The following is a 27,802-nucleotide window of genomic DNA, read 5'->3' as shown; positions in this document are numbered from 1 at the left end:
CAATATTGTTAGTATCTACCTCTCTGGGCCACAGCACCTTCTGATTAACAGTGGACTTTGTTTCCTCTGTCCCGCTGTGGCTTTGCTGCACTGGCCAGGCTCCCCCTGCCAATCCCCCCTCTCCCTTACACTATTATACTCCACTTCCAAGAGCTCAGCCTTTTAAGATTCCGAGTATGAGGGACACCGCATGGTACTTTTCTTCCTGTGCCTGGTTTATTTCACCTAACGCTGTCTTCTCCTGGTCTCTCTATCTTGCTGCACGTGACAAGATTTCACCCTTTTTATTGCCGAGTAATATTCCACTGTGCACATACGCATATTCTTCACCCACTCATCAGATGAAGGACACGGGTTGAGTCCATGTCGTGGTGGTTATGGATTGCGCTGCAGTGCACATGGCGGTGCAAGTGTCTTTTCAACATTCTTAGTTCATATCCTGTGGAGCTTCGCCCCATGGGAGAACTGTATGTTAGTTCTCGTTTTATTTTTTATTTTCTTGGGAATCCTACACTGCCTACCTTGGAGGGAGGAGGGCGAGAGCTCCCTGTGATTGTTGGAGGAAGAAGGTAAGTCTGTGGCATGGGGAACAGCCAGAGAGAAGGCCTGAGGCAAACAGAAACTGTTATGAAGAGAGAAACGAGAAAGGTTAAAAGCAGTGCAGCGGAAGAGGCGGGGTTGCGAGCGGCACTGAGCGGTGCGTGTGCAGGAGGCCGAGAGAGCCGCGCGGGGTGGGGGTGGGGGGATGGAGAGAACCGCTCTCTGCACCACCCTGTCACCCCCAGGCTCTGTGTCACTGTCACCTGCCCAGTGTTCCCTCCGCTCCGTCAAAGACCAGAGTCCTGTGCACTGTTTAGGGAGCTGCACCACACGGTCCGGGCTGAGGGGAGCTCGGGTAGAGCAGGCGTCATAGGGTCGCACAGCTGAACCATGCAGGAGGCATCACAGACAGTGACACGGAGGTCCCACTCCAGGGCCAGGGCGCAAGGCTGTAACTGGTGGGCCTTTCGGAGACAGACTTACTTCTCACCCTTAGCGAATCTCAGGTCGGAGAGATGAGGAGAGACTGCAGACCCAGGCTGCCTCCACGGGCGTTAAACATAACAGGCCTGGAATTGAGCCCAAGCGTGAGAACTCGAGGACACTGTTTGACCTCTCTGATCCTCCACTCTCTCATCGTTACTTGGATCACTGACAGTTACAGAGGAGGGATGCAGGAGGAATTTGGTCAGATCTTTGTGATGCAGAAACCTTTAATAGACAAACCACTACAGACACTTTCGTCCTTACTCTGGCTCATGTCACTGTTCTCGACACCACTCCCCAGCTTATATTAGCAATAGCTACTTGAGGCTCTGCACACCCTCATTGCAGGATGCACTCACTCCTCAGAGGCCACCTGCAGCCCAGCCTGTGTTGAACAAGAGCCTGAGGACTTAGTCCAAGAGGATTTGATCTTCCACATGCAAAAGGGCCCTGCAGCCAACCCCCTCCAGCTCTTTGACTTTGGTCAGCCATAAGGGGTTTCTGCTGAGCCAGATTCCAGAGTCCAAAGCACGCCCAGGAAACTCGAATCACGGGTAGTCCTTCCTCGAGGCTCACATAGGATGCAAGAAAACCAAACCAACATTTGTTGTCCATGAATCAAGAAGATGTTTCAGGGCTGGGGAGTTAGCTCAGTGGTTCCAGCGCCTGCCTTGCAAGCGCAAGGTCCCAAGTTCGATCCCTGGTACCAAAAAAAAAAAAAAAGTGAAAAGAAGATGTTTCACATTGTCCCAGGCAGAGAAGCAAAAGGAAAACAGTGACTCATAAGAGTAATGCCACTTGAACACTTACGATGCCAGATGATTCCCCAGGCTCTAATCTGAGCTTTTCATCTTAGTTCCTTCTGCTAGCACTCTTGTGAGCTGTGTTCCACCCCGAGCCAGGGGCTGTTGTACAGGGTGACACCCTACTCCCTGGGCTTGTGGGTTTTCAAGCAGTGCAACTTAGCCTGAAAATTATTCAGCTACCTCTTATAGGCATATTGGAGACATCGCTTCATGATAATAGAAGCCAGAGTTCTTTTCAGTCACAGCTTCAGATCTCCAGTAAAAACAACTTTGTTTCACGAAGCTGTAAGCTCTTTCCTGTCTCCTTCTTTTGACACCTCAACGAAACAATGATCCCACTACGGGGTACGTGTCTAAGGGCCTTTAAGTCAGTGTGACAAAGACATCTGCATGTACATGCTCTTTGAAGCACTATCCACAATCACAAACTGTCCACTGGCAGCTGAACGGACGAAGAGAATGTGGTATATCTACACAATGGAAAATTACTCAGCCAGGAAAAAGAACAGAACCCTGTCATTTGGGACAATAGGGTGACCCTGGAGGACATAATGTAAAGTGCAATAAGTCAGGCACAAAAAGACCAAAAATCCCACAGGATCTCACTCATATGTGGAATCTAAAGAAATTGAACTCAGAAATCTAATACAAGGGACTGGAGATTGGGAGACTGGAGAGATGTGTTTAGAATACATTTCCATTAGACAGCTGGAGCAAGCTCAAGGGATCTGCTGTACAACATGGGGGCTGGAGTTAACAGCAGCGTACAGAAAATTGTTAAAGAGTGAATTTTTAGGGTTCTCACTACCAAAAAAAGTAAAAAAAAAAAAAAGCATGATAATCCATTCATGAATTATCTCTGTTTATCCATTCCACAATGTGTATACATGGACATGTTGTACATGATAAATATGTATATTTTTCTTAAAAAGAGATAGTTCTTGGTTACCCAGGCTCTTCTCAAACTCTTGGGCTCAAGCAATCTTCCTGCCTCAGCCTCTGGAATAGCAGAGATAATAGACATGTGCCCTCATGCCCACCTGCCAAATAAAACATAAATTGATTCTTTAAATTCTTTTTTAAAAAGAATGTTATCGCCTGATAGCTTTACATTTTACTACCATATTCTTAAGTGTTCTGGCCTCAATATGTGCGTGTTTGCAGTCCTGAGAATGGCAGGTAATAGTTAAGCCAACTGCAAAAGGATAGAGAACTGCCCCGCCTTGAAGAAAGGAATCCATACGCTCCCCACTTTTGCTCAAATAAGGTAATCCCACGTGTCAGAGTCCTCCGCTCACAACATCCACATAAACGTAATTTCATTTCTAAGTATCAGAGTATATTTGGCTGACAAAAAAGTCACCTATCTTAGGGGAAGGGCGGGGACTTGTGGAGTACAAACTACAGGAAGTTGAACGGGCCTTCAGGAAGTCTGGGGCCTTAGTCTGGTTTCCCTTGCCACCAGCCTGCTTCCTAACCTGCTGTTACCCCTCACTGCAGAACAACCAGGAAAAGGGTTGACAACTCTGTGAGCCCCAAATCTAAAGGTCCTGGGGAATTTCCCTGACGTGATCAACTTGGTCAGCTGCCTTCCTATAGCTCACGCCACTGTGCCCTGCCGATAGGCAGCCACGTGGGCAAAGGTTTCAATGGAAGAGGCAAGACACTCATGAAGGCAACCCCATTGATGTCCACTGTAAAAAATACGAACATAAAAATAGGAAGAATCCAGTTTGCCCTCTTGGCACAACATCACAATGGTTGCAATGTGACATTTTCCTCTGTATCCACAGCTCACTGAACGAGCTCAGAAAGGGACAGTAAGTCACCAAGGCCTGTGTAACCCTCCAGGCCCAGCAGACTCACAGCCCAGGAAAGCAGTAACAATGTGAGCTCCAGGTGGCTCATCCTGAAGCCCACAGTGGGCGGGTCTTGTGGGGGCCAGGCCCCAGCTCAGCAAACACTCTGGACTGTCGACCCCGTGAGCAGATGAACCGTGGCAAGACCTGAGCTCGCCCTACTCACAGGAAGGTCTTGAGGAGGTGTCAGGGCCAGCTCCAGGCGCCGGTGAGCTCTGTGTCCCTGATCCTGGTGGCAGCAATAGCTGAGACCCTCTCTGTCCTTTCTCTCCACTCATCGCGCCCAGCAAAGCTGCAGCGTTTGCACCTCTCCTCCTCCTCCTCCTCCTCCTCGCTCTCTCATCCCCGGTGCTCCTCAGACACTGGCTCCTTCTGCCACCAGGAAAAAGCCATTCCTGAAAGCTGGCCATGGACAGTTACACCTGCCCAGCCGCCCTCCACAACCTTCCTTTGTTCTGGTTGGGCCCAGTGTGCAGTGTTTTGTGCTTCTGAAGAGCTCACTTGCAGCCCCGATGTGGCTTCCAGCGTCAGGTCCCTGCTCCCTTCGATTTTGTTGACCTCTCTGGACTTCTTTCTCTAATTTCTTCCCCTGACAGCAGTGACAATAAGGACAATCACTGCTACTCTCCTTAAGAACGGCAGGACTCCTCAAAAACCCAGCTCCATTGTTTCCCCATTACGGATGAGACACGGAGTCCTGGGGAGGTTAAGGAACTGCTGAAGCTCACTGGAAGCAGGACTCACACCCCCGTGGGTCTGCACATCAACCGCCGCACGCACTCACGCAGACTCAGAGCAGGTGCTCCTGACTCCGACAGCCTCCCCTGGTCGCATTTCTGCCCATCTCTACCATAGGAAAGTCTGCACATAACCACTGTGAGAAGCACACATGAAGACAAGGTGGATGGATGACAGAGGCCATGATAGATGAAGATGTAGCTCCTGAGGCACAGACCTGTAATCCCAGCACCTAGAAGGCTGAGGCAGGAGGATTCCAAGTTTTAGTCCAGCCTAGGCTACCTAGTGAGACCCTATCTCAGAAAAGCAAAATTAAAAAAAAAAACAAAACACTGAAAAAAAAGACATAGCTCCTTAAAGCCCCCTCCTTCCACATATTTGGACTACAATTTTAGTCCTCTTAGTTCACCCTTTTTGTTTTTTTAACTGAGATGTTACTTGTCAACAACCACTCCCTTCTAGCTTTTGACAGTTACAGGATGGCTCAGTGAGGTGGCCAGCTGTGACCAGGGTTTCCTGAGTTCAGATGGGTCAAATAGGTGGGGTCCAGGGGCCCTGGGTACCTGTCCTTGACATGTATCCATCTGGCTTGGTTTGTGCTGCTGGGACTGCAGGTGGATCATTAGGAAAGTCACCTATTCTGCATCATCTTCGATCGTCCTGGTGCCTCTGCCGGGGTTCAGCCCCATGCGTCCCTAGGCCCTCCTTCCCCGAGGTGACATCTCTCCCAGGACACCAGGGAGGCCGTGTACATTTGAACTGTGGGATTTCATAACCTGTCACAGGCATGGTGGTGTGGGGTGTGAGACTAATCCTACCTCTGGACACACTTCCCATTAAGGGTTATTTGAGGACTTGTGCGAACTCTCATTTTTTGTAGGAAAAATAATAGCTTAAACATAAAAGGCGATTTTGCAAACTTACACACCTGAGAGCTAGAGGTGGAGACCGGTAACTAGTATTCATGGGCAGTTACCGCACGTCAGACACCAGCTAAGTATTCTAAATGTTTCACCTCCTTTAGTCGTCAAAGCTGCCTTGATTTTACCTTCTTCACAGATGAAATAAGGCAGAGGGGCACAGCTGCCTGCTCGGAGTCACAGTCCGGCAGCGGGGAGGCAGGACTCGAACCCCAGGCTCTGTCTCCATCTCCACACGTCACACTGTAAGCCAGACTTGGCGGCGCCGACGGAGGGCTCCCTGGAAATCACTTCCCTTCCTCCACTGCCTGGTTGCCTCTCCTCTGAGATGACCTCAGTCTCAAAGCGTCTCCTAGTACGAGGGCAGATACAGGCGGCAGCTTCCGTGAACCCCGTGGCTCACAGTTCTCCAGCAGGCCACAGGGCAGGGCACCTCTTCCTTTGCCTTTATCGGGAAGGGTTTCCAAGAAGGGCCTGACTCAGGCTCACGGCAAACTTTTCCTTACCTGGCGATGGACGATGGCCTCATTCTGTGAGCTGTGAGCGGCCGGGTCTTACCCCGGACAAAGGTGTAGGGAGGGGACAGAGCCGGAGCCGGGCCACCCTCCCTAGATGGCAGGGACGGCGAGCGAAAAGAGCAAAGCGGGCAGACACCTCCGCTCGTCCGCAGGCCCAGGACGCTGCAGCGCAGCCTCCTTCCGGGAGACCTCTGAGCAGCTCCCAACCCTGTGTTCCAGGTGATTGTGCAGCGCAGCCTGGCTGCTAAGAACCTGTCTCACGCCAAGGGAGGCTCGCTGGTGGCCGCGTACCTGAAGGTCCTCCCCCTCTTCATCATAGTGCTCCCGGGCATGGCCAGCCGCGTCCTCTTTCCAGGTGAGAAGCCCGCTGGAGGAGGCCTCGGTCTGCAAGGCCAGGCGGGGAGTGTCTAACGGATGACTGCTGCACATGGAGGGCGCCGAGGCGCGTCCTCCAGGTCGGAGTTGTCCCTGTGCAGACGCAGTGTCGGTCAGGGAGCAGGTGCGGTCGGTGTCCCGACGGGGATTCACGGGCCTTCCTCAGCTGTACACTTCCGCCCCACAGAACAGACTGAAGCTGTGTGGTCCCAGTGTCAGTGCCTTGAAACCTCATGCCTTTGGTGTTTGAGTTCAGTGGTTTGGTAACTTTGGTCCAATAGGACCCTTTTGGGGTACTTTTCTGGTTTTTTGGTACGGGGATCGAACTCGGGACCTTGCACTTTCGAGGCAGGCAGCGGAACCACTGAGCTAAATCCCCGGCCCTTTGGGTGCTTTTCTTAACAAATATCAGGGGATTCAAAGCCTCTAGAAAATATGCTTTAGATTGGGTTTTTAACGTGGTAAAGGGATGTTTGTACCACGGGGATAGCAATACCCAGTAGTGGGGCAATGTTACCAGAAGTCACTGTGGAGTCAGGGGTCTGTACAGGAGATGCTCCCTCCTCCCTTCACAGAGCTCTCATCCTCTGGCCACCAGGGCTCCACATCCCTCACAGGGGAATGAAAAGCAGAGTTTGCTCCCCTGTGCCTCACCCTACACAATGCTACACAGAAGTTAATAAAAGGGGGGCCGGGGATTTAGCTCAGTGGTGCTGCTGCCTGCCTCGCAAGCTCAAGGTCCCGAGTTTGATCTCCGGTACCAAAAAAAAAAGAATTTAATAAAGGGTAGTGTAAAAGGCTGTTAGTTAACCTACTTTAGTCAAAATAATGTGGAACCCTTAAGAATTAGGTGGTAAGCTGGGCCTGGTGGTTGCAGGCCTGTAATCCCAGCACTGGGGAGGCTGAGGGAGGAGGATCACTGGGAGTTTGAGGCCAGCCTGGGGTACAAAGTGGGTTCAAGTCCAGCCTGAACTACATAGAGAGACCCTGTCTCAAAAAACAAAAAACAAAACAAACAAACGAACAAAAAATGAATTAGGAGGTAAGAGTTAGAGAAGGGAAGTCAGGGCACTGCCCGTCGTACTGAATTCTGGGACTGGGCCCAGGCCTTGGCTCTGCTGTTCAAGGGTTGTGTATATCTAGCGATCTCTCCTTGTCTTCATTTCTTCATTTGTAAAATAAGATTTAAAACTATTTCATCAGGCGACCAGCAGCTCCTGACACACAGCAAGCACCTGCGGTAGCTTGGATGAGTGTCCCCGAAGGTCCGCGGGTAGGGTGTGGGCCCCGGGGTGGCAGCACTGGGGACACGGCCACCCTCAGGGTGTGGGTCCTAGTGGAAGGTCCTAGGCCCGTAGGGGAAGGTCCTGGGAACAGACTGCAGGGCTCCGACCTCCCCACCACAGCGTCCCTCTCCTTCTCTCTCTGCTTCTTGGCTCAGGGTCTAGCACTTGCTCCTACCCACGCTCTGCTCTGCTGCCTTCACCAGAGCCCCAGACTAATGGGGCCATTGACTTGCCCCTCCGGAACCAAGAGGCCAACATAAATCTCTCTACTTCATAAGCAGCCTGAGTAGAGTAGCTTTATGGTAACACAAGGCAGACTAACACATATGCAAGCAAGTGTTCGCAATGATTATTCTGCTGGTTCTCTGTACACTTAGTTTCCACATCCAGAGTCAACCAAGTGCAGACTGAAATATGTGGAAAAACTGCATCTGCCCTGAACATACAGACTTTTTCCTTATCATTATTCCCTAACCACACAGTTTAACAACTATTTACAAAGCATTTCCACTGCATTGGCATTGTAAGTAATCTAGATATTATTTAAAGCACACAGAAGTGTGAGCATGGGTTACACACAAATGCTATGGCGGGTTTCAGAAGGGACGAAGCTCTTCAGATTCTGACCCCCGCGGGGGTCCATGGACCCCAAGGGACACCTGTATTACCTCACCTCACCCTCAGAATGACTTCCGGAGGCAAATAATCATTACCTCTCTCTTAATGATGAAGAAACTGAAGCTCAAGAAAGTAATTCACTCACTCATCATTTATTTATTCTTCCATGTATCCAACAAATGTTTTGAGAGATTATCTGTCAGGTCTTGTTCTAATACACCCTGAGGATCCACAGGTGAAAAGGACGCAGACTCCCCAATACAGTGGGATTTACACTCTGGAGTTGGAGGAAACAGAAATGCGTAAATAAATGAGAAAATTATTAGTTGTACTAAGAGCTGTGAGAAGGGAGAGATCACGAGTATGTGAGATGGGGCTACTTTTGACAGGATTTGCAGGGAGATCTTCTCTGAGGAGGGGGATTTGACTCACGCTGGGTAAGCTGGGATTTGAACCCAAGTGTGGCTGCCTCCAGAAACTGCCTCCAGGACAGCAGATCACATCCAAAGCCTTGGATTGAGATCGGGAAGATCAGCAATGATAGCCTGCCCAGCTCTTAAAAGTCAGCCAACCAACAATCCTTGGTAAAGGAGCACAACTCTGTTCTGTGAAGCAAAGGACTTTACAGTGTGGCTCATAAAAGAAGTCAGATACACCACACAGTAAGACACTGTTACTCAGTTCCAGGAATAAGTGCAGAGGGCTTTTAGTGAGGCAAGGTAGGGAGCGAGAAGCAGGCACTGTGTGTTTGAGGTCTCTCTCCCTTGTTTGGAGGCTTAGACCAATGCTTCTTCAAGTGCCACCCCCAGGCTGGGAGTGTTTCTTGGAGCTTGTTAGAAATGCAGACTTTCAGGCCTGTCCTGGAGCTACGGAACCAGACTGGCTGCAGGTGGGGCCCAGTTATTTATTTTTAACAAGACAACCCTAAGATTGAGAACCCCTGGCTTCACATGAGAGGCTCTGTGGTTGAACCATTCTATCATCTTCCTGTTTCTGCTGTCTGCCTTGACTCTCCAAGTCCCTCCTAAATCTTCAGTGGGTGCAGAACTACCTAAAAGCACACTCTGAGGCTAAACTCCAATGAGCCTGGAAAAAACCCACTTCCACTGAGTCCAGATAAAAACGGCACTTTAAAAAAAGTTTCTATAGGAGTTTAAAAAGAAACAAGATAACCCTAAACACATACATACACAGAGAGAGAATTTAGAAGTGGACCTATTTACAAAGCCAATCTTCTCCCCTTCAGTTTTGGAGTACAGTCAGGGCTTGAGTCCTAGCTGTCATATATACCATCTGTATGAGCTGGGAAAACTGGCTCCTCTGGGCCTCAGTTTCCTTGTCTTTAAAATAGGGATGGCAGGGTGTGGTGGCAGATGCCTGTAATTGCAGCACTTGGGAGGCTGAGGCAGGCAGATTGCCCAAGTTTGAGGCCAGCCTGGGCTACTTAGTAAGTTCAATGCCAGCCTGGATTATAAAGCAAGACCCTGTCTCAAAAATAAACGAATGAACAAACAAATAAATAGGGACAATAACAGTATCTTCCCCACAGAGTTGTGAAAATTAAACGGGGTGTCTATACAGTGTTTATGCAGCGTCTGAGTCATGGTAAACCTTCAGTGAATGCCCAAACTGTAGAAAGAAGGTTTTGTGTTGTGTATGAGTTTTACATAGGTTTTGTGTTGTGTTGTGTCTGGATTTGACTCATCCTTTATTTCAAGCATCAGGGGGTCTGAGGTTTTCCAAGAGAACTCACTGTGGATAGTGCATGGCTGGTTAGCTGTCTCTGATCACAAAACTGCTGCTGTCATTTATGACTTAGCCACACCAATTTCCCTATAACGAACACACTCTTAGACAAATGATCCAGTGGTTTCTGCAACAAGTGTGCTTCATAGGTTTTGCACCTGGCATGTGTCCCACGGTTGAAGCTTGCATTCCTAGTAGGGAAAATAAGAACTCTGTAGTTAACAATTAAGTACCTCAGGGAGATCCTTGCCCTTCTCGGTGCACCCAGACGAGGGGAGCTCACAGATGAGAACAAGAGGCAGAGCTCGAGGTCTGAATTCACAGGAGACCTTCAGCCTGGCTGGGAGGCCCCTTCAGGGTTCTGCTGATGGGAATGTAAATATTTTCATGTTTAATTTTTTTGATACTGGGGATCGAACTCGGGTCCTTGCACTTGCAAGGCAGGTGGCTGAACCACTGAGCTAAATCCCCGGCTGGGAATGTAAATATTTTAAATCTGAGTTTCCCCAGAAGAATAAGAAAAAGCCAAGAACTTTGACTTTCTCAAAGGTATTATTCTCAATAAGATTATTTCTTCCCAATACTTCTCACCAAATATTTTCAGTCTGCCTTCTTAATTTTGTCTAAAACAGAAAGAGAGTCTGGGGGCCATGTACTTTTCACCCACACTGAGGACCCAGGTCCTGACACATGGACCTTAGGGACAAACTCAAACCGTATCCAAACCTAGCAGAAGTGTGGATCATGGTAACAGACAGGGAGGAAGAAACACCAGAGGCACCAGGGAGACTAGGTGGATTTACACTGGAGAGTCAGAGTCACTCAGGAGAGCAAATAGTTGATACAGACGAGCAGAGAGAGGAGACAGAAATTTAGAGCTAGTAGGGTGGAGTCTTTGAGTCTAAAATGAGGAGCGGCTATTGAATTCTGTGAGCTATTGAGAAGATAGGAAAAAGAATTTTAAAAGTATTTGGACTCTAGGAGGCTGAGGCAGGAGGATTTCTGTGGGTTTGGGGCCAGGCTGGCCTAAGAGTTTAGGGCCAGCTTGAATTACATAGCAAGACCCTGTCTCAAAACAAACAAACAAACAAACAAACAGACAAGAGTGGGGAACTGGGACACTGCCCAGAGGGAAGAGTCTGGCTTCAGTCCCCAATACTGCAGGGGAAAAGTATTTGGTGAGCACAAATTCAAGCCCAGCCTGGGCAAATTAATAACTCCGTGAGACACTGTCTCAAACGTTAAAGACAAAAAGCTGAGGGTGGTGGAGGCCCTGCTTTTGATCCTCGGTACTGAAACAGAAGTGCCTGCCATGTGTCAGGCAGTGAGGAGCTTTGGTCCAGGTATAAATCGCTTTTGTCCCCCTTTGGGGGCTGGCGTAGGACACTGGTGAGAGGCCACTGCGAGTTCCAGCTTCATCTGGGTTACAGGACCAACAGCTGCTGTGTTCTCGGCACATCCTGGGCATGCGGTGCGTGCGGAGTGCTTTCCATGCAGCCTCTCGGCCAGTTATCAGGCCAGTCTTCTGTCATCAGCCCACCGTTACAGAGAGGGCAGCTCCAGGGCAGAAAGGGCGAGCAACAGGGTCACAGTTTATGAGGGCTGGGCTCTTTTCGATTTCCCCGAGCCACAGCCGCGTGGACATTAACCCTGTGCCAGGCCATGCCGCCGTCAGGCCTGGGCTCTGAGGCCATCTGCTCAGCTCGGCGCCTGTGTCTCCTCCGCAGATCAAGTGGCCTGCGCGCACCCAGAAATCTGCCAGAAGGTCTGCGGCAACCCCTCGGGCTGCTCCGACATCGCGTATCCCAAGCTCGTGCTAGAGCTCCTGCCCACAGGTAATGCCCCTCGCCCACCTCAGTTCCCAGAGCACCCAGCAGGGACCACACTGGCCCGGCTCTGGTCTGAGGTGGGGACACGGTGCGAGGCCCACGGGTGGGAGCAGACTCTGGCCTCAGAACCTGAGCCCATCCAGGTCCTCCCCAGCCACAGCTGTGCCCACCCTAGCTCTCCAGCCTTCCTTGTGGAGGGCCCGCCTCCTCAGAGCCCAGCCTGTGGGACCACCAGCTTTGGGCCCAGGGCAGTAGGGTCACGAGTGAATGCAGAAGCTGCTGCAGAAAGCCCGAGGCCCACAGACCTCCCTTCTGTCTCTAGGACTCCGTGGGCTCATGATGGCTGTGATGGTGGCGGCTCTCATGTCCTCCCTCACCTCCATCTTTAACAGTGCCAGCACCATCTTCACCATGGACCTCTGGAATCACATCCGGCCTCGGGCATCTGAGAGGGAGCTCATGGTGGTGGGCAGGTAAGGCCTTCCGGGTGGGGGCAGGCGGGTGAGCGAAACACCCACGTACTCAGGGAGGAGAGAATGAGTCCTCTCACACCATAGGCAAAGTCCAACCAGCACCTCATCTGGGTCGGCTCAGCCTCCTCTGGTGGCAAAGAGGAGGACATTAGGACTCCACGGAGCTGCATTCATTCCAAAGCTCTTCAGTGAGCACCGACGTACTAGGTACCGAGTATCAGCACAGAACTGAGAAAAGATGCAGTTTCTGCCATCATGGAGTGAGGGGAGGAGGAGAATTCAACTGACAAGCGTAGCCTAGTGTCTGTTCCTTAGGGAGTATGGAGACCTAGAGATTCACAGGAAGTGACCCAACTTGGCTTCGGACCTGAGGGCTGAGAGCCAGGTTCAGAGAAAAGAATGTTTTGCAGGTGAAAGGTTTCTTTTTCTTTTTTGGTACCAGGAATCGAACTCGGGACCTTGCATTTGTGAGGCAGGCGGCGGAACCACTGAGCTAAATCCCCGGCACCCCAGGTGAAAGGTTTCTATCCAGGGCTTCTGCAAAGCCCTGTAATCTACTGAGAGGAGTTGCAGTTGGTAGCATGGAAGCCAGGCGCGGTGGCACAGACCTGGGAGGCTAAGTAGGAGAACTGCAAGTTTGAGTCCAGCCTGGGCAACTTAGTGACTTAGCAAGACCTTATCTCAAAATTAAAAAATAAGAAAGGCTGGGGATGTAACTCAGTACAAAGGCCCTGGCTTCAACCCCTGGTACCTTATGTAAAATGCCCACAGTTAAGCATCCTGGGGCTCTGTCAGCCCAGAAGATGCACCCTGAGGCTTGTCTCAGCCATGGGTTAGGGAGAGTTCTCAGATACAACACGCAAAGCATAATCCATAAAAGAAAAAGTGTTACATTGGACTTCATCAAAATTTAAAACATTTCCACTTTGAAAGACACCATTAAGAAAATTAAGACAAGTCACAGATAGGGAGAAAACATTATGATATAGCACTTGTAATCTAGATTATATGAGGAAGTCATAAAACATAGTAAGACCGGGGCCGGGGATTTATCTCAGTGGTTTCGCTGCCTGCTGCGCAAGCGCAAGGACCCCAGTTCGATCCCCGTACCAAAAAACCAAACAAAAAAACCCATAGTAAGACCAACAACCAAAAGATTTGAATAGGCATTTCACCAAGGAAGATATATAAATAAATAGCTAATAAGCCCATGAAAAAATGTTCATCATTCATCATGTCAGAAATGCAAATTAAAACTACAATGAGATGTGACCACACAGCCACTAAAATGGCTATAATAAAAAAGACAAGGTGGTGAAACTAGGACTCTTACACATTATGGGTGGAAACATAAAACGATCCAATGATTCAAAAACAGTTTGGCAGTTTCTTAAAATGTTAAACATAAATTCACCCTGTAACTCAGGAGTTAGCACTCCTAAAAATGAAAATACATAGTCCACACAGAGATTTATATACACACGTCCAGAGAGGAGCCATTCATTTTAGCCACACAAGAGTTAAATCCAAATGTCCATCAACTGATGAGGGATGGACAGAGGCACGCGATGGCATATCCATGACAATGGTGTGCTTCTCACCCATAAAAAGGAATGAAATACCGACATGTGACATTGGTGAACCTCAAAAACAGAGAAGAAAGCTACAAAAGACCACCTGTCACAAGACACCATTTATAGGAAATGCCAAGGAAGAACAAAACAACAGAAAGCAGCTAAGCAGTTGCTTAGGGTGCGAGAAGCAATAAAGTACAAATGAGTTTGAGGGAACTTTTTGGAGGGATGCATGTTCTAAATTTTTCACCAAAAAACCAAAGCTTTAACTGCAAAGTTGAGGAAGAAAATCTTAGGCAGCTGGAGGGGCACACTTTCAGACTGGCCCGCTTCCAAAGGCAGCAGGCAGCCTGTAGGACTGGCTGGCGGGCTGGTCTGCTGATCGGTCTCAGGCCTGTGTCACCGATCTGGGATCTTCTGGGCTGGCGATGGCTTTGCTGCCAGGAGAGGACAATCTGTGGTCCCCGCCATGGGGGCTCCACACTCCTGGAGTTGAGAGCACAGGTTCAGGACAGGGGCTGGAGAGGTCTGAGTAGCTATCCGGGAAACCTTGTGTCCCCAGGCTGGAAGGGGGCGAAAGCAGCTGAATTCGGGGCTGACCAACCCTGTCCGGCCAGCTCCTAGACAGACGCTTCTCGAAGGACCCACACCCCCTGCAGAGCTTAGGAGAGATCTGAACCAAGACTCGTAAGAAAGGATACAAAATGAAGGGCAAGCTTTGTTCTCTTAGTACCTGTCGGCCCATAAAGCTGTAGGCCCATACATTTTTACGGTGGCAGTGGTCACACAACTCTGTAGGTTGACTGGAAGTTACCGATTGTATACGTACCAGGCGTGACGTTTAGGGACTGTGATGGATACCTCGACAGCCGTGTGAAGAGGGTGGGGAGAGGAAGAGGGAGGATGCTGGGGGGCGGCCCTCATCCAGACCCCCTCTGCCGCCACAGGGTGTTTGTGATTCTGCTGGTGCTGGTCTCCATCCTGTGGATCCCGGTGGTCCAGGCCAGCCAGGGGGGCCAGCTTTTCGTCTACATCCAGTCCATCAGCTCTTACCTGCAGCCGCCTGTGGCCGTGGTCTTCATCCTGGGCTGCTTCTGGAACCGGGCTAATGAAAAGGTGACCATGGGGCAGCCCCCACCATGATGGCGCAGCGCTGCCTGTGCGGAATGGGGGGCAGCGGCAGTGGGGGACCGAGGGCAGCTGGACTTGGGGTGTTGGGGAGAGAGCAGCCCTGTGGCAGAAGATACAGAGAGGTTATGAACAGGGCAGTGGGATTCTCACAAGAATCTCAATACGTTTTATTGAGCAGGGAGGCTGTTTCATAGAAAGAAATGAGTAAATGACATGAGAATGACATGATGCATTGCAGCTGGCCCTCCTATCTGTGGGCTCGGCATCTGCAGATTCAACTTATAGCTGATTGAAACTATTTTGTAAAAATTGCACATGTGGCCCGGGGATTTAGCTCAGTGGTTCTGCCGCCTGCCTCGCAAGTGCAAGGACCCGAGTTTGATCTCTGGTACCAAAAAAAAAAAAATTGCACATGTACTGAACATGTGTGACCATTTTCCTTACTGTAATTCCCCATACGATAGAGTAGAGCAGTATTCACACCACACTCACATTGTCTTAGGTATTACAGGTGATTAGAGACGATTTAAAGTACACAGGAGGATGTGGGGAGGTTACATGCAAGCACAACACTGTTTCATGTACGAGGCTTGAGCATGGGTGGACTCCGGCATCCATGAGGGAACAGACCCCTCCAAGACACCAGGGAATGCCTGCACTGTGGAGGAGGAACACATGACTAGCTCCACCGCTCCAAGTCACAGATGCAGGCAGTGATGGCTGTGAGAAAGCCACACTCTTGTGAGGACTTCTTGAGTCCCTGGAGGCCCAAGCCCTGAGGTCTTTAAGGTGGTTTTGCTCTGATTTCCAGGGTGCCTTCTCAGGCTTGATCTTGGGCCTGCTGCTAGGCGTGATCAGGTTGGTCCTGGACTTTATCTACCCTCAGCCAAGGTGTGACCAGCCAGATGAGCGCCCCGCGGTGGTGAAGTACATCCACTACCTCTACTTCTCCATGGTTCTGTCTGGGGCCACCCTGATCACCGTGTGTGCCATGAGCTGCCTCACAGAGCCACCCTCCAAGGAGAAGGTAGGTTTGAACTGACAGCTCTGGCAGCTGGGACTCTGGCAAACGCGAGAACACTAACTCCAGCTGGCTTAAGCAAAGAGGGCTGAATGTTTAGAAAAACAAAAAGTCCAGGGCTGGACTCAGAAAAGGTCCTCAGAAGCCACCTTCCACTTCTGCTCTGATTCTTGGGCCCCATGTGTGGCCACTCAGCTTCTAAGGATATATCCTCTTTGATTGTCATTAATTAAAAGCACATGCATTTCAAGCCCGGCATGATGGTGCATGCCTGTTATCCCAGCGCTCTGGGAGGCTGAAGCAAGAGGAGAACTAGTTCAAGTCCCACCCGGGCAACTTAGTGAGACCCTATCTCAGAAGAAAAAATAAGAAAAGAGCTGGGGATGTTGCTCACTGCACATGCTCTGGATTTAATCCCCAGGACTAGAAAATAAAAGCATATGTATTTCTATCTCGGGATTTCTATCAAACCTCATGATTCCTTTATTTTTCAAACTTCCTGATTCCTATTGATGAAGTCAACTCAAGACGCGCATCCAAGAACTAATGAACCGATGTGATCTCTCTGGCTAGAGAAATGGCTGGGTTGACACAGTCAGTCCTTGGGTCTCACCGTACCCCAGGGCCAGTGCTGAGCTCAGAGGGCTAAAATGGGGGACAGCTAGATCCCAACTTAAGAACGAGGGCTGTTAAGAAAGGTGGAGAACTGAGCATTGGTCCTGGGGAGCCGAGGGAGCTGAAGCCTGCTGCAGGGTGGGGTGAGAGGGGAAGACAGAGCAGCTTGGGGCAGTGTGAAGGCTGAGCCAGCGGCTGGCGGGGGGTGGGAAGGGTCGCAGCCTCCTCCAGAACTCACAGCTCCTCTCTGCTCCTTAGGTCCATGGCCTGACCTGGTTTACTCGTCACGACCCTGTGGTCCAGAAGGAGCAGGTGCCCCCTGGACCCCCCCTGCCTCCTACCGCCTCTCAGAACGGGGCCCCAGAAGCCACCAGCACCAACGTCCAGTTCGAGATTGTTCAAGAAAACACGTCCAAAACCCACACCTGTGAGTTGCCTCTTGCCCTAGTTACATTAGGAGTCTTGAAAAGCAGCATTACGTGTTCAAGGGGAGATCTTCCTATCACATCACGAGCTAGAACGGGGACAGACTTGGAAGTTGAGCATCCCAACTCGTGCCTTCCCCACTCGCCAGCTGCCAGAAAGGGGTGATCGGTAACTCTTAGGAGGAGGATTCCTCCTCCGATGGGTTCCTGTTGGTGTCCACTAAGGCTCAGCCTATTCATCCTCTCAGTCAGCTGGAGCACTACTGCACCCTCTAATCATCACTCTCACACTTGCAGCTTGCAGATATATCCTGGTGTCGCCCACCTGTTCTAATCAGGGGTCCCTGAACCTTGGGCTGTGGCTGGGTGCCTGTCTGTGGCCTGTTAGGCACCAGGTTCGCAGACCGGGGATGAGCAGTGAGCGTCGGTATTAGCTGCAGCCGCTCCTGGCTCACATCACAGCCTGAGCTCCACATCAGATCACAGAGGTGTCAGATTCTCACAAGAGCGAGAAACTACTTCGAACCACGTGTGCAAGAGATCTAGGTGGCAGGCTCATCTGAACATCTCAAACTGTCCCACCTGCCCCGACCATGAAAAGCTGTCTTGTGTGAAACCAATCCGTGCCCAAAAGGTTGGGGACCATGGTTTCATTTGAATGTGAGCTAACATTTACTTGTATCCCCTTCTGGAAGGACAAGGTGGCAACAGCGAGCCTGTGTGTCTCTGGCGGCAGTTACACGGCACCATTAAGCAGCTGTCCCTGATGTGGGTTGTGTCCTTCCGTTAGTCAAAGCTCCTCCAGTCCCTGCTATCCCGATTCTGAGGCTTCGGGCTATCATGGCTTTTGTTTGGTGGGTTTTATTTTGGATATTGTGGACATGAACCCACGTCCACTGAAAGTGAGAAATGCCAGAAAGCCATGTGTTTAAAGAAAAATAGGAATAGCATATTTCCTGGTAGAGATGAAGGCTATTTCAAAGTGTTTAATATGCACATGTGCTTCCCTTGGCTCAGACATATTAGTTCTCTGACCTGTAAACAGCTGACCTGTTCACACCCCCAGCTCTAAACAGAAAACTAAGAGTTTTCCACAAAAGTCCTCATTTCCGGGCAGCCTCCAGGAAGGCAGTGAGACATAAAGGGGACTCAGGCAGGTCTTAACCTCACGCCTGCCACAGCTTACCAGCTATGTGGCTTTGCTCAAGTTAGTCCAAGGCTCAGTTTCTTCACTGAAATTCTTCATCCAAAGACAGTGAAATTCTGAAAATACCAGTCTTCTACAATTAAAGAGACCTCCCAATTATGTTGTTAATGAATACAGTCACCCCTCAGGATCTGTGGGGGGCTGGCCCCAGGACTCCCCACAAATACTAAAGTGTATGGGCCTCGGGGCCCTCGTATAAAATGGCCTGTTTGTATATAACCTGCATGCCTCCTCCCACATACTTTAAATGCCTAACACCATGTAAACAGTCGTTGTATTGTTTACGTAATAATGGCAGAGAAGATCTGTACACATTCACTACAGACACAATTTCCCCAATGTTTCCCTTGTGATTGGCTACGGAGGGCGGCTGAAGCTTCCAGAGCAGGTGCAGAAGGCTTCCGCCGGCCTCAGGAGCACAGCTGGCTGTCCCCCCCATTCTGGGAGATGAGGTCCATCCCATCCCTACAACCGGACCGACCTTCTTTCATTGGTTCCTCTCAGATGACGCGACCCCAAAGCAGTCCAAAGTGGCGGGGGTCATCCTGTGGCTCTGTGGGATGGAGAACAAGAGCAAAGAGGTGCCCCCAAGCAAAGCGGAGCCTGTCCTCACTTCCTCGGAGGAAAGCCCCCTGGTGAAAACCCTTCTGGACATCAACTGTATCGTCTGCATTACCTGCGCCATCTTCCTCTGGGGCTACTTTGCCTAATGTGAGGAACCCAGGCATCTCTGTTTTGTTTTCAACAATATTTTTTAACGAAATAATAATAATAATAATAATAATAATAAAGCTTTTGTTTGTTTACTATGAGGCTTCAAAGGTGTTTATGGGCCATCCTCATCAGGACATTTAAGTCTTTTCCTTTCTCCTTTCCTTCTTCCTTTTTTCTTTTTGCAGTCCTGAAGTTGAGCCCTGGGACTGCTAAGCTATACCCCTAAGCTTTCTTATTTCTAATTTTGGGGTAAGGTCTCACGAAGCTGCCCAGGCTGCCCTTGAACTTGCAGTCCTCCTTCCTCAGCTTCCCAAGTGCTGGGATCACAGGCGAGTGCCACCATGTTGCCCCAGATCTTTTCTTCTTCAAAGGAATCCTAAAGGTTTTCTCCTCATGGTACTTGCTTCTGGGTATGATTTCCTGAATACGGACCTGAGTTTTTTGCCCTGGAATCTCATGGTTATAAGAAAATCAGGTAACTATGGGCATTTCTCAAGTTCTGCCTCAGAGAATTCTGTTTCTTTACCTAATTTCCCATGAGATGCTTCCTCCAGAAGGAAGAGTGTCTGCAAAGAATCTCTATTGGTTGAGGACCCATGCTGCTTTGGACTGGGAAGTAGCAGCTGCTGCTGTGTGCAGAGCCAGCATCTCAGGTTTTCGGTTTGGGACTGGACAGGGTCTTGAGAAATGACCCACAGGGGCTGTGTCTGCCATGTGCACAACTGTCTCGGGGGAGCTCCCGTTTGGGGTGAAGAGGAGGGTGGAGCTACTCACTACTCCAACAGAACTGCAAAGTGGAGTAGTGCTCCCAGCTTCTCAAGGGACCCCAATTTCCAGACTACAGGGGAAATAGGAAACCACGTGACCACGCAGTCTGAGTGATCTCTCCTGAGCTCCCGGGGCAGCTGGTCCTCGGTAACGGCATCAGCCCAGAGCTCACCCTTGTCAGGACTGGCCGCCCACGCTAACCTGGGTAACGGCTGTGGGCAGGACAAAGTGCTCCGGGAGGGCCACTGGGGGGTCTGGTTGCTAACGTAGCTTCTATCCAGACCCACATAGCTGTTCCTGGCAGGACCCCAAGGGGTGCGGGAGGTAAGAGGGCCCGAAGCATCTTCACAGGAGAACTGAGCCCCGCCCAGGGTGAGGAGGGGGCAGGAGGCAGAGGCTTCCCCTAGTCCTGAGCACTCCCAAATGCTAAGCCTGAGCTGCCTGTGGTCGGGGTACACCGCAGGCTCCTCAGGCCAGGGCCATCTCCCCCTGGACTGCAGCCCCTGGCCTCCTGCCTGCCCTTCCCACATCTCCGGCCACTGGCAGAGAGGTCTGATCAAGCCAGTCCTCTGCTTGATGCCTCAGTGAAGCTCACCTTCCTGGGAGCCCTGGCAAGGCCCTCAGTGATCCCCCTCTTTCCCTGGGTAACCTAAGGTTACAGCACACACTCGGGCTCGGCCTGTCCAGCACAGTGGATGCTACAAAGCAGGTTAGATAGGAAAAGCAGGCCTCGTGCTATTCCCTCCTTCCTCTTCTGACTAAATACTCCCCCACTCTGCTCAGACATCACTGCTTTCAGGAAGCTTTCTTTGATCACCCCACCCCACTGTGACCTGTGCCTTCAAAATGTGAGCCACATTTTACTATTAATGCTCACCTGTCTGCCCGACCAGACTAACACTTCCTGAAGGGCAGAATGTGTCGCACACACCATGCTCTGCTCAGTGCCTGCTGGACAAACAGGTGGATTCGTCCTCTAGACACCAGTGTTTTCTGGCCTTTGCCTCACAGCCCCCAACCACAGCCCCTTGCCAGCCCGCCCCAGGGATCTAGGGCTAGGGACACCCAGTCCGCTGCACCAGCTTAGTTCCTGAGGGCAGAGCTCATGGAGGTGACCGTGAATGCCGATTCAGTCCCTGGCTGCAGGACCACCGACACTGGTCCCTGGGGCTGCCCTCTGACCAACTCCCAGGAATGTGTTCACCTGGCCTTGCTTAATTCCGGCCAGCATCAGCCCTTCTAAGTGGCCTCCTGCTTCCAGTCTCACCTCTGACACAGTCCCGCTCTGCGCCACTGTCACAGGGATCGAAGACCCCAAAAGGCCCGGAGCACCCTTCTCTCCTCAGCTCCCTACCATTGCTTGGAAATCTTCCAAACACGAGTCAGAAGGCACTGCATACAGCTCCACCTCCCCTGGACACCCTACATTTTACTCCGCCCCCATCTCAAAGCAGCAGCAGCAGGGGCGGCAGTGGCGCCCCATCCAGGGTTTGGGTCCGCCTGCACCCTCAGCGGCCTGCGTAAGGTGCAGCCATTCCCATGCGCACTCGCAGCTCCTCTTCCTATGGTGCGTACGGTTCCCAGGGCCTAGGACAGGGAATAGGAAGAGCAAGCCCTGGAGAATACACAATGAACTGTGAAGACCTTGGTATCGATTCTAAGGGAAATTCTGTGGAAAATGCTGAGTTCCTGCATGAAATGACATGCAAATTTTGGGGTCACTCAAGTATAATTTGTTGATGTGCAGAAAAACTTTGTTCAGGGGCTGGGGATTTAGCTCAGTGGCACCATGCCTGCCTCGAAAGCGCAAGGTCCTGAGTTCAATCGCCGGTACCGGGAAAACAAAACAAAACAAAACAAACACAACTCTGTTCAGTACAAGCAGAGGAAGAAAACAGAAGCTTGGTGAGGTGCTCTTCCTTGTGTCTTCCCCTCTCACACACCTTTTATGTGTGTGTGCAGACTGCCAACTCCTGGTCCTTACATCCTTGTCTAATTCCAAGTATGGACAGAATCTGTGACTTCCTTCTAAGCAACACACGTGGCAGTAGTGATCGATGTCGTGGTTGTTATACCAACAGGGCTGATCAACACATGTTTAAATTTTAAAATTACAGTAAAAGACACATGGCTATTAATCCCCTCAAAGCACTCCCCCTCACTCTGAACACATCCCTCATTCCTGCCACTTTTTTTTTTTTGGTACCGGGGATTGAACTTGGGACCTTGCGCTTGTGAGGCAGGGACCGGAACCACTGAGCTAAATCCCTGGCCCTATTCCTGCCGCTCTCCGAAGCAGCTCTGAAGTCTTCTTTCGTGTCTTTACAATGAGTGCTGCTGCTGAGTGTTATCTAATGGAAATGCGGGCTCATAAAACACTGAAATGTGCCTCATCCCCAGATCTGGCACCGCAACTTGACTCTTCCCCAAAGTCACAATGGCCACAAAAAAGTTACTGCTTTGGATGGGTTCAGGACATAGGAGCAGCCACAACTGTGCAACTAAAGACATGAAAAAGGACTTCCAGAATGACTTCAGAAAGTGGCAAGACCAATGGGATACGCATGTGTCAAGAGAGGGGGAGGATTTGGAAGGGGATTAATGGCGATGTGTCATTTACTGTAATATTTTTAAAATTTTAAGCATTCACTATTTTCAATCACACTGTAATGTAGTGGTCACATTATATGACAGCCTTGCTGGCAGATTCCCTGCAGACCTTCCTTGATGACTTCATGAAGCAGGAATCCCGACGGGGTAATGCTAGCAAGGAACTGTAGGCAGCTCCTGATGATGCCAGCAAGCAGCCAGGACCTCAGACCCTGTGGCCCCACAGCCACAAGAAAAGGAATGCTGACAATCTGAGGGAGCCTGGCACTGGGTCCTTCTCAGTCGAGCCTCTGGATGAGAGTCCACCCCTGGCTGATGTCTGTCCACCCCTGCCTGTGAGAAGCCAAGCAGAGGCTCCAGCCTGGCTGGGCTGGCTCCTGACTCACAGCAACTGGGAGATGATCAGTTTCCACCGCCATAAACACCTAAATGTGTGGTTCTTCATGACACAGCAGCAGACAGTTCACACAGGTGAGGTACAGGAACGCATGTGGGTGTGGACAGGCGAATGGGGGTAAGGGGAGTGTTTACCTGTCTGCCTGCACAAGTCTGTTTAGCCATATGCCTGAGAGCAAGCAGCAGAGCCTCTTTTATGGGCTGTATCAAACAGGAGGCATTTGGTTGGCAGGAACAGAAACAAACCCAGAAAAGTTTGTGCAAAGCAAGTAATCGTGAGGCAAGAAATGTAGTCTGGCCTTGAAGACACAGACTAAAAGCTGGGAACTTCCGGAAACCAATCCCGTGCTCTCACTTCATCTGTCTCTGCACGCCTGCTAACTTCTCCCCTCGCAGGTTGGTGTTCTCAGCTACACGTGGCTGCATGAGTGCCTGCACTGTGCTGGGGGACATGGACCCTGCCCGCTAGGGAAGGGATCGAGTGCCCTCTCCGGCTGTGGGAGACAGTCACTGCATTAGGGTCCTTCTTGCCATTTGGTTGTACCAAGGCCAGTGGCTTCACACCAGCATGTCCTTCCTCCTCCCTAACTCTACTTGTGTGGAAGCCACTGGTCCAGAAACATCCCTATCAGAGAGGTGCAGCCGTCTGATGCGATTCAATGAGACTGAGGTCCCAGAGACCACTGGGGTGAAGACAGGTGCAGCGGGATATGGAAGAGACGGGTGAGGAATGGCAGGAGCAGGACCCAGGGAGAAAAACCAGAAGGAATCCTAAAGATTGTCAGAGGAGCATGCAGGGAGCTGGAGCCCCAAGAGAGGAGTGAGGTCCATCCAAGGAGCTCCCAGGGAACCAGGGCCATCAAGGTCGACTGGGTGGCTCCAACACCTCTGAACTCTTGGGGGCCATGGGTAGAAGCCAGCACCATCAGGCCAGCCAGGGGCCTGCTGTGACCTTCTAGAGTGCCTCACAGGTCCTAAACTGCAGGGCACGGCAAGATGAACAGGTGCCTAACCCTGTAGGCAAGGGGAGCAGGGATGGAAGGCCAGAAAACATGGGCCCAGAACCTTCTAAGAAAGGGTGGAGAAAAGGGAAGGTGGATTCCAGAGGCGAGCACCTCCCTGGGGAGCCAAGGTGGCCACCAGGAAGTCTGATGAGAGTTCTCGACCTCTGACGGGGGCAGGACGAAAGGGCTCTGCCAGGTGTGGTGACAGCAAAAGGGACAAGCAACGTGGTGACTCTCCAAGCAGGAATCATGGGTCCTGAGAACAGGAAAGAAAGAGCATCCAGGTGCAGTCCCCAGCCCTGCCTCCAGACAAGCTCCAGGTACAGTTACACCTCCGAACATTCAACACCAGGCCACCGGGTCCCACGCTGTGGGGCTGGATCCCCTTCGGGTGACAGACAGCAGCTTGTTTGGTATTTACCCGACACACACACAGGGTCAAATAATTTTCGTTTTTCTGAAGACTGGGGCTGTCACAACAGGAGACCAACATTCTTAAAGCAGTGAGGGTAGGGTTTGTTGGGTTGGGAATTATCCATAACATGCACTACATGCAGAATGTCAGTGTGGACTCCCCACTCCCAGGCACCCACATGACAACAGCGTGTCCCCAAATCCCCCAACTGTCAGCTCCACCAAGTGAAGCATCTCTAAGATGCTGCAGACGCCAGGCTGCATACAGCCAGACTCAGCACTGAGCAGCAACCTGCACAGAACTCTGCTTTCTTGGCCACGTTTGTCCTAGAGCTAAAGGGGGATGCTGAAAAGTAAGGAGGGAAGAGCGAGTCGGAAGTTGAATCAGTGTAATTAACAAGTGTAAAGGTGCTCTAGGGCCACAGGAACCGGGAGGGACAGGAAGCTGCAGTTGCCCTTGTCAAGTCAGGCTTGAGTTGTGCCTAGCAGGAGGCAGTGCGATGTCCCCGAGCAGGGGCAGGCCCACAGATGACTGACAGGCGGCTCCGGGCAGCCAGATCTGGCAGTGTGCACCCTACGTTCCCAGGAGAAAAGCACTACGTGTGGGCCCGGGGAGGGGGACCAAGAGACAGCTCTTCAGAGGAAAGCCTCACCAGCTCCAACTCCCATCTGCCTGCTCACACCCTCCAGTCCTGGGAGGGTGCTTGGGACAGGGCAGGAACGCGCTCCTGTCACTGAAGAAGGAACTCCTGTGGCATCACAGCCCGACACAGGCACCAGCCCTGTGGGGCTGGGCCGCGCTGGAGCAGCTCCCCCTCAGCGGAGTCTCTCTAGATGGACAAGAAAGGGGCTCAGGACCGGCGCGACCGAAGGCACAGCCTTGCCTGTGGACTGTGCGCTGAGGGACAGCAGTCTGGGCGGTCCCGGGGGCACCGGCGGCTCCTCTGACTGCTGTGGCTCGGCTCTCAGGCCTTTCAAACTCCCACCGCCCCGAGACATCCCATCCACACTTCTATCTACCTAAGTGACAGTCTAGCTACATGCACACGCACGCACACTCCTCTAAGAATTACCAAGTTTTCATATAAACCACAGAATATATTTAATTCAAATTAAACATGAAACTAGAATAATGTTCGGTCCTTATCAAGTAGCAATTACATGGTTAAAAAAAAGAACAGTACATTTCCATCTGCATTCTGCAACCCCACAAGGCACAGTCATAATCCAGTTTGACGAGGTGACAGGTCCAGCAGTCACCATCAATGCACGTGGACCGAGAGGACTGAGGGAGACAAAGAGCAGACTTAAGACAGAAGGGTGTGCAGCGAGTCTGGAGGAGAGAAGCCTCCCTCCTCCGGCATGAGAGTGGAAGTGTGAGTAGCAGGCAGAAGGTGACTCGGGAGCTGATGCGTTTTATTAAACAGAGGAACCGCGTTGCCTCTTGCTCACTCCAGCTGCTGCCGGTGCTGCCTGTGTGAACAGCGGTGACCAAGCTCCCCACACACTTCTCGGCACTCATACTCTTCTCACCTCAGGCTTCTGTGCTTTTGCTTCTTTTTGGCATGATTTCTTTCCTACGTAAAGAAAGCCAACTTCTTCAAGACACAGCTCATTCAGCTTTAAGTGGGCTGTGCAGAGGCCAAGTCCTGCGTGGCGAGGCTTCTCTGCCACCCAAAGCTTCTCACTGTCTGGTCTGCGGAGACAGAGGGTCGTCTGCCCCAGCCCGCTCGCCAGGGTGGAGGGTCGCGGCCGGGAGGCGGCTCTCCTCACAAGGCGGTGCTTTCCGTGTCATTGTCCATGTCCAGCAGGATGTGGCCAGGCGCCTCTCCGCTTGCAGAGTCTGAGTGCATTTCAGGAAAGATGTTGCGAGGTGGTTCTGAAACCCTAGAATTGGTGTCTGGACAAAAACACGAGGACACGATGTCACTGAGGGCAACACCCACCAGGCACGAGGACTGAGCAGAGGAGAGGCTGGGAAGCTCGAGTTTGCTCACGCACTCACGCTCCCTCACCAGAGCCCTCAGCAGCCCTGAGACCCCACATGGCAGCCACCGGGGGTAGCTCCACCTCTGAGCTCTGGTGCTCCCTGGCCCTCGAGGGACCTGCTTGCTACCACTGAAGGAAGCACACCTTTCACCTTATGCTTATCGGGATGTCAGAGCAGTGAGGGGACTCTCCTCCCAGCATGGGGCTGCAGATGAGCACGTCTGCAAAGAGCCTACTCCTGAGGACGACAGACTTCCTCTGGTGCTCGTGCCATGATCTTGACCTTGGCACTGGCAGCACTCTGGGCTGAGTCCCTGGGTTGTCAGGCATGCTCCTGTGGGCTGAGCAGAGCCCTGGCCTCTGCTCAGCAGATGTCAGTGGCACAGAGCCCCTCCTCCCCGTGACAACTCGGAATGTCCCAAGACTGCCCAGTGGCCCCTGGGGCACAATCACAAGGTGACAGCAACAGGCAGACCACCAGTCTCCTGTGAAAACTCACCCCTCCTATCTTTCTAATACTTCTGGGGCCCTTTCCATGTCTGACTGAGGTAGTCTGAATCCCTTCAGTAAGTCAGCAAATACGCGGTCCTCCAGCTACTGTGCCCATTCCCATGCTCACAGGAACCTCCGCTGACACAGCTCTCGGCCCAGAGGGGCCGCTGGATCTGAGTTGGAGTCATTCATTCACGAGCAGCTATTGACTGCACAGCAACCACGCGCCAAGCCCTGCCCACCTGCTGAGGACCCAACAGTGAACATGACATCGCCATAGCAATGCCTGTGGTCAGGTGCAGGAGCCTGGACCTCATCAAGACAGAAGGTGCAGGGCCGGGGATTTAGCTCAGTGGTTTTGCTGCCTGCTGTGCAAGCTCAAGGACCCGAGTTCGATTCCCGGTACCAAAAAAAAAAAAAAAAAAAAGAAGGTGCAGTTCCTGGCAAATTACAAGAGCCTGGTAGGGTATCCTAGGACTGGTGTAAGAGAGAAGGGAAATAGTTAAGTTTGTTATATTCAAGCTGGTTTCGGTAGGGAGCAGGCGGGAGCCCACACAGGGAGGAGCTGCTTCTCTACTTGCTGGAAGGCACAGTTATCCTGTCTATCCTAGGTGGGAGCTGGCTCTTCCAGCGCCTCAGCCAGGCACACACAGCCAGCAAATGCTGATGTGCTTCGGTGGGGTTTGCCATTTTGAAAATTCCCTCTGCCCTGCTGTCCCTGTCCCTGTCCTCAGGCCCCACTCTGAGGTCTGTTTACTCTCAGGGCCCTGCTTACAGTGGCCCTGGGCTGGGCTGGGCTGGCAGACCCCTCCCTCAGGGGGAGGGCCACACCTTGGGGAAATTCCTACTCATGCAGGGACCAGGGTGTGGAAGAGCTTAGGTGCTACATGTCACTTCAGGGCCCAGGATTCAGCCCAGTGCTTCTGTCACCTGCCTCGAAAGCGCAAGGTCCCGAGTTCAATACCAATAAAAAAAGTAAATGTCATTTCAGACAATTCAGGTCTTATAACTACAACCGACTGAGCTGCTGAATGACGCCATGTGGTGGCGCAGTCAAAGGCAGTTTGTGCGGACAGATTTGAGGCTACCTCAGATGTATCCTCAGCAGAGCGGAAGGGAAGCCAACACGGGGGCAGGGCGGTGGTGGTACCTGGTTCACGTGACAAATATTTAAAATAGAAAAAGAAACCAAGAGACTCCCACTAACCAGTCTCACACGAAGGTGAGAATGATGTGGCTCATCGTGGA

The 27,802-nt window shown here is 51.4% G+C and overlaps 2 protein-coding genes across 16 annotated transcripts in view; one reads left to right on the top strand and one right to left on the bottom strand.

The window, feature by feature from the left end:
* Slc5a11 (solute carrier family 5 member 11) overlaps positions 1–18,969 on the top strand; it is a 53,102-nt gene extending 34,133 nt beyond the window's left edge. For 2 of the 6 annotated variants that reach the window (XM_013076338.3, XM_004855969.3), the window contains 7 exons: positions 6,087–6,222; positions 11,620–11,727; positions 12,044–12,194; positions 14,716–14,884; positions 15,711–15,926; positions 16,794–16,962; positions 18,672–18,964. In XM_013076338.3, the coding sequence (XP_012931792.2) occupies positions 6,087–6,222; positions 11,620–11,727; positions 12,044–12,194; positions 14,716–14,884; positions 15,711–15,926; positions 16,794–16,962; positions 18,672–18,877 (1,155 nt within the window). In that variant the 3' untranslated portion in view covers positions 18,878–18,964. Of the gene's footprint in view, positions 1–6,086; positions 6,223–11,619; positions 11,728–12,043; positions 12,195–14,715; positions 14,885–15,710; positions 15,927–16,793; positions 16,963–18,671 lie in introns of all 6 variants that reach the window. The other 4 variants (XM_013076337.3, XM_013076339.3, XM_004855970.3 and 1 more) reach the window with 4 other exon arrangements.
* Positions 18,970–25,150: 6,181 nt separating this feature from the next.
* Arhgap17 (Rho GTPase activating protein 17) overlaps positions 25,151–27,802 on the bottom strand; it is a 92,275-nt gene continuing 89,623 nt past the window's right edge. For 9 of the 10 annotated variants that reach the window (XM_021237345.2, XM_004855977.3, XM_013076407.3 and 6 more), the window contains one exon: positions 25,151–25,973. Coding sequence is in view for 5 of the 10 variants with exons in the window: in XM_021237346.2 (XP_021093005.2) it covers positions 25,843–25,973 (131 nt within the window). In the remaining 5 variants the exon portion in view is untranslated. The remainder of the gene's footprint in view (positions 25,974–27,802) is intronic. The other variant, XM_021237347.2, reaches the window with a different exon arrangement.

Source organism: Heterocephalus glaber, unplaced genomic scaffold (assembly GCF_053883595.1).
Source record: "Heterocephalus glaber isolate CG9 unplaced genomic scaffold, H.glaber_assembly_v1.0 deba00000943, whole genome shotgun sequence".
NCBI lineage: Eukaryota > Metazoa > Chordata > Mammalia > Rodentia > Bathyergidae > Heterocephalus > Heterocephalus glaber.
This window is presented reverse-complemented; position numbering and strand designations above follow the sequence as displayed.